Here is a 12,233-nt window from a genome sequence, read left to right on the forward strand (position 1 = left end):
ACAAAGATGATTAGGGGAGTGGAGGCTAAAACATATGAAGAACAGTTGCAGGAACTGGCTAGTCTAGTGAAGAGAAGGATCAAGGGTAATGTGATACTAGTGCTCTAGTATTTGAGAGGCTGCCACAGAGAGGAAGGACTCAAGCCAATAATGGTATCCTATTATCTTCACTACCCATTCGGTGGCGAGAGCGTGTACATATGGGCATGCGCAGAAAGTCCATGATGATGGGTGGGTGGGTGGAGCCTCCCGCCACCACCACTACCAGTTCACCCAAACCAGTGCAAAATGGCAGAATACCACCTCTGACTCAATCTATTTTCCACCTGAAGGCCTGGTTGTCCAACATCTTCTTAAAGACAGTCATTCTGCCTGATGATGGTTGGCCTTCTCATAAGGTATCTCTGTACTTTGCCAGGAAGTTGATGGTTTTAGGATTTCTCTCAATTTAAGTGAGCTCACTTTGATCAGGGAGTTGTTTTAAAAATAGGTGACCCAATCTAAAAAACATGTTCCTATCTGATTCAGTTCTAACTAATACATAGTGAGCGGAGCTTTTGTAACACTGGAATTTTTTGGAATTTGCTTTCGAAAATTGCTGAAGGAAGAACATTAAAGCATTAAGGTTCTAGAAAAGGTTTATATGGAATGGAATGGAATGGAATTGAATAGAATAGGGATTGGAGTAGAATAGAATGGAATAGAATAGAATAGAATATTCAATTCAATTCAATTTATTACATTTATATGCCGCCCTTTTCCCCCGAAGGGGACTCAGGGCGGCTCACAACTCAAACCAGGGAAGGGGAATACAGACAATTTTTTTTTAAAAAAAAACAAAGCATAACAATACATAATTTAAAACACACAACAGTCATACCATTCAAGACGAGGGCAACAGCTCTTTAGCCCCAGGCCTGTCGGAACAGCCAGGTTTTAAGAGCTTTGCGGAAGGCCTGGAGGGTGGTGAGGGTCCGAATCTCCACGGGGAGTTCGTTCCAGAGGGTCGGAGCAGCCACAGAGAAGGCTCTCCTCCGAGTGGTCGCCAGTCGACACTGGCCGGCGGATGGAATTCGGAGGAAGCCTAATCTGTGGGATCTAATAGGACTGTTGGAGGTAATTGGCAGCGGGCGGTCTCTCAAGTACCCAGGTCCAATACCATGAAGGGCTTTATAAGTGACGACTAGCGCCTTGAAGCGTATCTGGAGACCAATAGGCAGCCAGTGCAGCTCACAGAGGATAGGTGTTACATGGGTGAACCGAGGTACACCCACGATCGCTCGCGCGGCTGCATTCTGGACAAGCTGAAGTCTCCGAATACTCTTCAAGGGCTGCCCCATGTAGAGCACGTTGCAGTAGTAGAATAGAATAGAACAGAATAGAATAGAATTCTTTATTGGCCAAGTGTAATTGGACACACAAGGAATTTGTCTCCGGTGTATAAGCTCTCAGTATACATACAAACAAAAAGTGATAAATCATGATCATAATCATCATAAGATACATTCACCAGATATCATAAGATACAGCACCTAGTGATAGACTTAGGATAGTAAGTAAGCAGTCAACATAAATCATATTAGGATTCTAAACAAAACAATTAATACAAGTCCTAAAATACAAGCAACAAAGTTATAGTCATAAGCAGATAAGCAAATGGGCGATAGGAAAGATGAGAAGAATAACAGTACTGCAGTCCTATTATTAGGTAGTTTGACAGTGTTGTGGCAATTAGTTGTTTGGAAGAGTGATGGCATGGGGGAGTAAATGCAAAAAAACTTTTAGGAGAGAGGCACTGAGTTTCCCTCAGTGGTTAAGAGATCTTCATCATACAGTTGTAAGACAACTTCTAAATTTGACAGATGAAGTGCAAGTTACCGATAAAGAAAAATATTTGTAGCTCAGGGTTGAAATGGAAAGTCCTTGGTGCTCTCTGAGCTTGGCTGCTTTCTTGCAGACATTTCATTACTCAAACCAGGTAATATCATCGGTGCTAACAGGGAGTGTGGTTTGCTCTCAATTTATATCCAAATGCCTGCCCTGTCAGTGTTGACGGGAATGGTCTTGGAGGTTTTTTGGTTGGGCTGTTTACTGTTAGCTTCTTTGATTGAGGTATTGTTTACTTCTTGTTCGTTGGTCTGAGTTTAACCTTGGTGTTAATCTCTGTTCATCTGGGTATTGATTGCTGATGGGAAGATGTTTTGGTCTTTTTGTTTCCTTTTTGGCTTGGCTTGTTGATTGTCTTGTTGGAAGAAAAGTCCATCTGGGTTCAGTTCCAAGTGGGGAAAAAGACACTGGAAACATGGAGGCTGCTTGGAAAGATGGTTTTATGGTGGACAGGATCACATGGCTTGAGCTCCTGAACAGAAAAGGGGGGAATCACATGCTTCCAGATGTTGGCTAAAGAAAAAAGAGAGAGAAGAAGGGGCTTGCTGGGTTTTTGATACTCTGTTCAGCCCCACCTCTCTGTTTCCTGTAACTGTGTAAGAAACATATTCTGATTGGTTGTCAGACTCACATGGGGCCATGCAACTCTTTAGGCTGTGTTTTGAGACCAAGTTTGAGTTTCCAGACGCCATGTGGTGAGTTTCTGTAGAAGGCTAATCCTGCCTTTATTATGTAAAGTAGACTAGCTCAGGCTTTAATGACTCATTGACAAGGGGGTGGGCAGGAAGCTGCAGGGAGCTACTCTGTCTTTAAAAACATGTTTCTCCCTTTTCACATCCAGGGAAATATAATATTCTGCCTTCTTGATATTTTCCAGGATATTTCAGTTTTCTAGCAGCGAGGTGGGTTTTAACTTCCTACAGTTTCTTTTGGCTTGGCTTCTTGATTATCTCTTTTGTTTAAGTCTAAGTGTCTATCAGCCAACTTGTCAAAGTTCCGGCCTTCTAGAAATTCTCTAGTGTTTTTGGTCTCGGCTTGGTCAAAGGTGCTCACAATTTCCCAGTTGAAACTATGGTTAGGTTTGTCCTTAGGCAGGGAAATTAAAGAGTTTTCATTATGAGGTGGTGTCTTTTTTTTTGAGTGCTAGGATGGATGTGTTCTGTTAGTCTTCTGCTTGTACGTAGTGACTGTTGCAGTCTTTACACTATGTTGTGGATGAATTCTGTTTTTTTCTTCTGGTGGAGATGTAACTTAAATTATAACATCTGGTTGTAGTAGTGGTGGTGGGGATTCATTTCTGCAAATTTACTAAAGTTGCAGATACTGAAATAAGAAGATTATAGTTGCATTCTCTCCCAACATTTATTTTTGATGAGCAACACATACATCTACTGTGAGCTATTGAGAGATATTAACTCTGAGAATTATTGATTTCCAAACTACTCTAATGCTTCATGGAGAGCACCAGGCCTCTTCTTAAATATCTACAGAGTGAAGAGAGAGAGATTATGGATAAGTGATAGATGATTTTGAAAAGCGTCCTTATTTACGAGATGATTTCGAGGCCAAAGCGAAGCTGCAGTTGGAAAATCTAAAGTGTCATTCTATGGCTGATTCAAAAGCAGTTTCATTTTTTTTTTAGAGAGAGAGAGAGAGATTGGGGGGAAAAAATGCCCGTAATTATCTTACAGCCTCTTGACCTGGATGGTTTCCAGGCTCCATGTATTTCATGCTTATTCATCATTTTCACATTTAGGAAATGATAGCTTTTGAGGGCTAGGTTTTTTGTTGTTGTTAGTTGCAAAGTCGTGTCTGATCCATCGCAACCACATGGACAAGGTTCCTCCAGGCCTTCCTGTTCCCTACCATCCTCTGGAGTCCATTCAAGCTCACGCCGACTGCTTTAGTGACTCCATCCAGCCACTTCATTCTCTGTCATCCACTTCTTCTTTTGCTCTCAGTCTTTCCCAGCATGAGGCTCTTCTCCAGTGAGTCCTTCCTTCTCATTAGGTGGCCAAAGTCTTTGAGTTTCCTCTTCAGGATCTGGCCTTCTAAAGAGCAGTCAGGGTTGATCTCCTCTAGGACCTTGCAGTCCAAGGGACTCACAGAAGTCTTCTCCAGCACCATAGTTCAAAGGCCTCCAATCTTTGGCACTCAGCTTTTCTTATCGTCCAACTTTCACAGCCATACATTTCAACTGGGAAAACCATAGCCTTGACTATATGCACTTTTGTTGGCAGGGTGATGTCTCTGCTTTTTAGCATGCTGTCTAGATTTCCCATAGCTTTCCTCCCCAAGAGCAAGAGTCTTTTAATTTCTTGTCTGCAGTCCCCATCTGCGGTGATCTTGGAGCCCAGGAAAATACCTCTAGTTATAACCTCTAGGTTATAACCACCACTAGATAACCTCTAGGTTATAACCATCTCAATATTCAAATTACAGGAAATAGGTTGCCTACAGATAGACAGCTAGTGCAGCTTAGCTTTCCGTGTGGCTAAAATAATATTTTCCAAGGAAATACAAAGAATAAAAGTGTTGATGTATATTCCTACTTAAAAATGGAACAGTCCTGTACTCAATCTTAATACTAGTTAATCTGAGGTGGTTATGCAATCAAGAGAAAGTGAAACCAGCCACAAAGGTAATAAGAAGGCTATGCCCCAAGTTTTAAAGCATCTTTGATTTATTTGCAAAGACAATTAAGTTTGATCCTTTGTAATTACCCAAAACTCCTGCAGCTTCTCCTGTAGACTGGCTAAGATTTGGTCAAGAATAGCTATGGCTGTAGCTAATTTGTTGGGTTCCGTTTAGAAGAAAGTCTCATCAATATTAAATAAGGTAGCTTCTTCTAAACTAGAATCCATAGATTGCTTTCGTGTGCTTGGCCTTCTTCAGGTTGTAAGTAATTAAATTGGTTAGTTAAAGGCCATTCCTCTTCCTTGTATTTGCACAGTAATAACCTACCCCAGATATGTCCATATTGATTAGCGGAGGCTGGCAAGGAAGTAGCAAGCTAGAAATAGAAAAAAAGCATTGCTGAGTTAGTTGAAGGTATGTCTATCGAACAACCACATCAATTTGTTCCTTTGTGGAACTACAAATTTATTTTGAATGTTCAACCAAAATCACGTTCTTTATAATGTTAGCACATTGTTTCGTTTCTTGTTTTCTGGAACAAGTCAGCCTCTCTTCTCCATGATGGCCTTTTACATGCTTGAAGATCATTCTACAGATCATTCTTTCACATGCCAGTGGTTGTGGCAGTGGTTACAACCATCAGAATTGTTTTTCTTCTAGATGTCTTACACTTCTTGAACATACAACAGTTTGTTAATATGCTTCCTAAAATGTAGAACACAGAATTGGATTCATTCTATCTATCTATCTATCTATCTATCTATCTATCTATCTATCTATCTATCTATCTGTCTGTCTGCCAAATACCACTCACTCATCATGAAATCTCCAGAACCGTAAAGCCTATAAACTTGAAATTTGACATGTATGTTCCTCTTCGCTTCTAGGCGCTCGCTAAGAAAGGATTTTTTGAAATGACCATCAAATCATTAGTATTTCTTATACAGTAATTAACACACTCTGATGCTAAGAAGTTCTACTCCCCCTCCCCACTTGAAAAAAACTCTGTTCTGACTGCCAGTTGCTTCACATTCCATTACCTCAGTTCAAACTGGCAGATGTTCCACTCCTTCACTCAGGAGTGGTCTGGGGCTCCTTACTGTACTGTTAGTATCTCACCAAAATGTCTACGCCTTCCACATATGGAACTGATCATTTCACCTTTTCTGGACCTGTGCCAGGATAATCTATAAATCATGTTCAAGCTGGTTTCCTTTGCCTGCTATCCTGGTGAAAGTAGCTTCTTGTGGAGAGCAGAGGGAATGGCCTAGAGCAGGGATGGCCAACTGTGGCAACTTTAATACTACAAATCTCAGAATTCGCAGCAGCCATGCTGGGTTGTTTGCACACTACCTATTAAAGAACTAAAATATCAATACTTCCTGAAAAAATGACTCTTTTATATAATCTTTGAGAGAAGGGAAAAGATACATTGATTTATGTTTTGCATTTGCTTTAAAATGTTATACTTGTTTCTCTGAACATATTCTGGATACTTGCCCACTCTGCTTGTATAATTTACCATTCTGAGCCCAAATTTATCGATAAGTATAAAATGTGGGTTTATATTTTATAATAGATTTGAAATCCGCAGCAAACGTTTCTTATGATGCATACTTTTTGAATAATAACATCAAACTTAAAATATGATTTTCACAAGCTCCTGATATATTTATGCTGCAAATGAAAGGCAAGAGTTATATTAGGGTTAGTTCAATTTGCTTTTTAAATCTACTCCATTTGGAAGTTTTACACATTCCCAGGAATGGGAATGCTTTACTGTGAATTCCTTACTGTGAATGGCAAGTAATAGATTGATAGGATCACACCTAGAAAAACGTAAGAGAAAAGCAATGCTTTTTTTTTTCTTCAGCAATGAAGAGACAGGGATATGCACACTAGATTTTGGTATTCCATATCTTCTGATAGATTTAGTTTCCCATAAACGAGCTGTTAAATGATTTTTTTAAGTCTTTGGTGATGGTTACAGTTATTCAAGTGACAAAACAGTTGTCTATAACTGAAATGGAAGTCAGAGCTTTGCAAGTGATCCTAAGCTTATATAAATAAGCACAAACCTATCTGTTTATTCCAACTCCCTGGCATTATTTATAGCTTCTCTGTATCTCTGTTTATGCATGGGAATAAACAGGCTGTCAGGAGCTGGACATGAGCTAACAGTTATCTACAAGAAGAAGGATTCTCTGGTGCCCTGTTAGACTTAGAGCAGCATATAAACTGCAGTAAACAAATACATAATCATATATCAAACTGACTGCTGCTTGGAAGGATAAGCAAATTCAGGTGTCTTTTACTTATTTTTTCCATCTCTTCTTTCTGGAATAATTTTGTTCTTTCTTCCCTTCCCTTTCCTTGGATCTTTTTTGTGTGTGCATATCAGGGGTGGGTTCCTGCCAGTTGTAACCTATTCTATAGAAGAAGTTCCACAAATCTACTGTGCCGTTTAGAACAGGTTCCAGCTCCCTTCCCCCCGCTCGTCCACACCACGCTTGCCCCGCCCACCATTCACTGATTGGCTGGCTCACCAATTGCTCCGCCCACCTCTAAGAATCATATCTAAACCTTAAAATCTTAAAGCTGTCAAGTTTGAACATCCCTGAGATTTTTTTTCTAAAGGGTTAGGGATGCAAGGATCTTGCAACTTGACAGCTTTAAGACTTGCACACTTCAATGCCAGAGTCCCTGAGCCAACATGACTGGAGGAGGAATTCTGGGAGTTGAAGTCCACAATTCTTAAAGCTGTCAAGTTTGAACTCCCCTGGGTTTTTTTTTTTCTAAAGGTTTAGGGGTACAAGGGTCTTGTAACTTGACAGCTTTAAGACTTGCATGCTTCAAATGCCAGAGTTTCTGAGCCAACATTTTGGTTGCTAAGCAAGAGCGTTGTTAAGTGAGTTTCACCACATTTTACAAGTTGACTACTCCCACCCAGTCACATGACTGCCAAGCCACTCCCACTTGGTCACATGGCTGGCAAGCCACACCTGCCAAGTCACATGGCTGGCAAGTCACTCCCACAAAGCAGGCCACACCTACAGAAGAGGTTCTAAAAATATTTGAAACCCACCACTGGTGGATATCCTCTTTTCTTGTCCCAAAGATGCTTTTTCAGGAGGCAACTGGACTTCCTTGTTTTTTTTTCTTTTGAAGACATTTCACTTCTCACCCAAGAAGCTTCTTCAGCTCTGACAGGACAGTGGGGAATGGAAGGATTTATATTCCTTGTAGGCAACTGGCCCATCTGCATCTTTTTAGAGGGTGGTTGAAGCCCTTGGAGGTTTATCTGTGTTCTCAGGGTCACCTGAGTGGTGCAGTTTTTCCTCTGGGAAACCCATTCCTACTCCCACACCATTCCAAGGGTGTCCATCCCAAATTGTATTGCTAAAAGTCTGTAAAGATTCTCAGTCATCCAGGTCATGCTTGTCCCCAAGATCCTTTTTCAAGAGGCCACTGAAAAAGCACCTTTGAGACAACCATGGCCTGGATGACTGAGAATCTCTACAGAATCCTCTTTTGGCTTAGCTATGTTCTATTACAAGTAGCCCTTCACTTATGGGTACAGTTGGGGCCAGAATTTCAATTGCTAGGCAATACAGTCAATTAAGAGTGCCACCATGTGCCTAGCCTGATTTTACAATTCTTTTTTACTGTGCTCATTACATGAATCGCTGTGGTCATTAAGTGATTCACATGGTCCTTAAGCCAATACAGTTTCCCAATTGACGTCACTCATCGCAAACCAGCTGGGAAGGTTACAAATGGTAATCACAGGACCCCCCGGGACAGTGCCACAGTCGTAAACACATGCTGGTTGCCAAATGCTCGAATTTTGACCATGTGGGAATTCTGCAAAGGTGAAAACTGTTCATAAGTCACTTTTTTCAGCACTATGGTAACTTTGAATGTGACTAAATGAATGGTTATAAGTGGAGAGCTATTTGTTCACTCCAGCCAATTAACTTAGATGAAGATATTCCTCCTTACTGAAGAAGCTTTTGGAAACTGTGTCTCTTCAAAGTATAGATGATGCAATAGCACTAGCAATATCACTTAGACTTATACACCGCTTCATAGGGCTCTCTCCCCCCCCCCAAGTTTTATTATTTTATTCATAAATATTTTGAATACAGCCCATTGACAAGGTATATCATTTACAGAAACATGTGTGTGTGCGCGCATGCATGCACTCAGTATACTCCCTCTCATATTAGGGCACACCAGGTGCTTTGACAGATGAAAAAACACTTAATCACTCCCCTGGCTCATCTGATAAGGGAGGAGAACTTGTGGCTTAGAGGTTAATACAATTGCCTAACATGTAAGCAGCCCACGTTCGAATCCCAGCAAGGATATGGCTAGCTGATGAGAGCTAAAAAGCTTGAAATACATCTATACTAGTCTCCCTTAATTTCTTTATCAGCAAAAATGTGTTACACACACACACACACACACACACACACACCGATAATATAACAGTATTTTATCTAAATTTCTGTTTATATTGGCTTATTTATACTTCTATACTTATAGAGCTATACTCATTGATTGTATTGGTGTATTTATAACTATGAATTTCTTTTTGTATTGACTTATTTATATTCCTATACTTATACAACTATACTTGTTGATTGTATTGGTGTATTTATAATTATGAATCACCTTAATAATTAATTCACACATAGAAATGATTTTTCTTCGTCTGATTTCTACCTCTTGTCTTTAAAATTGCGTAAAATCTATTCCATATTAATTAATGCTCTGTGTCCTCTTTATCTTTTATTTTTAGAGTCAGTATGTCTATTTTGGCACAATCTAAGATTTTCCAAATTATATCCTCTTCTGGTGGGGTGTTCTCGTTTTTCCAATATTTTGCGGATATTATCCTTGCTGCTATCATGGGACTATGGAAACTGTGTCTCTTCAAAGTATAGATGATTTAATAGCAATAGCAATAGCACTTAGACTTATACACCGCTTCACAGCTCTCTCTAAGCCAGTGGTAGTCAACCTGGTCCCTACTGCCCACTTGTGGGCGTTCAAGCTTTCATGGTGGGCGGTAGGGATTTGCTGTAACTCTGCTTTATAAATTTTATAAAGTAAAGTTACTTCCCTACTTTATAAATCACCATTACTGTGGAACCGGTGGCGGTTAGAAAATTTTAGTACTAACAGAGATACAAAAGTGGGCAGTAGGTATAAAAAGGTTGACTACCCCTGCTCTAAGTGGTTTACAGAGTCAGCCTATTGACTCTCCAATAATATGAGTCTCGTTTTACCCACCTCAGAAGGATGGAAGGCTGAGTCAACCTTGAGCCAGTCAGAATCGAACTCCTGACAATGAGAAGAGTTGGCCTGCAATATTGTATTGTAACCACTGCGCCGCCACTGCTATAATAGTTATGGCTGTTAAAATAATTCACCTTATTATTGCTCCTTATTTTTAGGTTGTTGCACTTCCTGTTTGTTCATCGTTTCTTCTCCTTTTGCGGCTTGTAGGAGCTGGTGGGAAGTAATCCTCCGCAAAGAAACTGGAAAGGAATTGCAATTGCTCTACTTGTGATTCTGGTGATCTGCTCCTTGATTGTCACTTCTGTTATCCTGCTGACACCAGGTATTTATATAATCTATAGCCTTTGTTGCTGCTGTTGTTGTTGTTGTTGTTGTTGTTCTTCTAATTTCAGAATCTTCCCAAAGGCATTTTAAAAAGGCAGAGGCCTGATTTTATTCCGCTAGGCTGAGAGATCAGTCCTACAATGATAATCTCTAAGCCCTGTCCTTTTGAGTCCTAATAATCTTCAATAAAAGGTTGGATTTGGGTTTTCTTAAAAAATAATAATATCAAAAGTATACGTGCATATATCAAAGAACCATAGGTATCCTTATCCTGCATGAAAAAAGCTGCTCAAATGAGATAGCAACTGATCTTCCCACGGAGGTACCCTGTTTCCCCAAAATTAAGACCCAACTGGAAAACAACCCCTAGCATGATTTTTCAGGATGCTCGTAATATAAGCCCTACCCCCAAAATAAGCCCCAGTTAAGACTGTCATTCAGATGGATGCATTTAGTATCGTATTTCTCCAAAAATAAGACCTAACCAGAAAATAAGACCTAATGCATCTTTTGGAGCAAAAATTAATATAAGACCCGGTCTTATTTTGTGGAAACACGGTAATTCTCCACTTATAACCACAATTGGGTCCTTATAACCACAAATGGGTTCATGAGTCAAGACACACATATATGACCAGCCCCAATTTCAAAAATTGTTTTTGCAGTGGTCACTTAGCAAATAACACAGTCATTAAACTGATCCATTCTTTGAATGGGTGGGGTTCTTTTTGCCAGAAACTGGTTAAAAAAACATTACAAATTGTGTTCATTTGGCTACAAGGCATTGCAACCAACTGTAAATGTGAGCCTCTTGCCGAGTTGAAATGCAATCCTGTAACTACAGGAGGGTAACACAATTTTTACGTGTTTATTACATTTATTTATTACGTTTTATTTATTTATTAAACTTTTATATATTTATTTTTAATTTATTAGGGAAGCGGTGGCTCATGGGCTAAGACGCTGAGCTTGTTGATCAGAGAGGTTGGCAGTTCAGTGGTTCGAATCCCTAGCGCCGCGTAACGGAGTGAGCTCCCATTACTTGTCCCAGCTTCTTCCAACCTAGCCGTTCAAAAGCATGTGAAAATGCAAGTAGGAAAATAGGAACCACCTTTCCTATTGGGAAGATGACTGTTCCGTGCGCCTTTGGCATTTAGTCATGCTGGTCACATGACCACAGAGAAGTCTTTGGACAGTGCTGGCTCTTCGGTTTAGAAACACAGATGAGCACCGCCCCCTAGAGTCAGGAATGACTAACACATATATGCAGGGGGATACCTTGTTTATTTATTAGATATATTTTCTACCCATCTCATCATAAGTGATCTGGGCGGCTGATGTTGGCTGAAAGTGCATTGCAGGCCATAAAGCCCTATTTTTGAGACTTTTTATAAGTTCCAACAGTCATTAAAGATTAATTGTAAACCAAGGATTACCTATATATTCAGTTGTATTGCCAAAACAACGGCTTATGATAGGTCAAACACAACCAGCTGCCCACCAATGAAGTCAAGTTTGACACCCCTGCCTTAAATGATTCAGTTATAGGTCTCTCCTCAATCTGAAAGGACAATATTAGAAGTAACGCTCAACCCTTAATGCACTTCCATGCCTGGGAGTTCACTGACATTAATGGGGGCCATTTCCAAAATCAAAATATTTAAAAACCAGGTTTTTGTATCAAATGATTAAAGGAGAGTTGTGCCGCCGGGCATCTTTTCCATTATTTATACTTTTACTTGTTATGCAGGCCACACGCATCCCTATTTAAAGATGCCATAAACAGTTTCCTTTGAGCCAATTAATGGAGAGGAAAACGGCTTTTCACTTCAGCAGTCCCAAAGTACTCCAGCCACTTAAGATTCAGCCATGAAGCCGGCTTCATTTCATTAACAGGCACACAAGCTTCCGTTTGTACTACATGCTAAGGTTTCAGTTCTAAGAACCATTGCCACACACTAATCAAAGGGAATGGAAGGACTATGCAAATCAAAGCAGGACGTCACAGCAAAGAACGAAAAGGCTGTGCAAAATATATCACAGCATCACAAGGGTTTGGGTTGGTGTTGTTTTCTTTT

General features: G+C 40.2%; 1 protein-coding gene across 1 annotated transcript in view; it reads left to right on the plus strand.

Moving 5' to 3' along the window:
* DPP6 (dipeptidyl peptidase like 6) overlaps window positions 1-12,233 on the plus strand; it is a 230,004-nt gene that overhangs the window by 19,209 nt on the left and 198,562 nt on the right. Inside the window, exon 2 of the mRNA XM_032234960.1 lies at window positions 10,039-10,153. Coding sequence (XP_032090851.1) covers window positions 10,039-10,153 — 115 coding nt within the window. The remainder of the gene's footprint in view (window positions 1-10,038; window positions 10,154-12,233) is intronic.

The sequence above is a fragment of the Thamnophis elegans genome, chromosome Z, assembly GCF_009769535.1.
Source record: "Thamnophis elegans isolate rThaEle1 chromosome Z, rThaEle1.pri, whole genome shotgun sequence".
Classification (NCBI taxonomy): domain Eukaryota; kingdom Metazoa; phylum Chordata; class Lepidosauria; order Squamata; family Colubridae; genus Thamnophis; species Thamnophis elegans.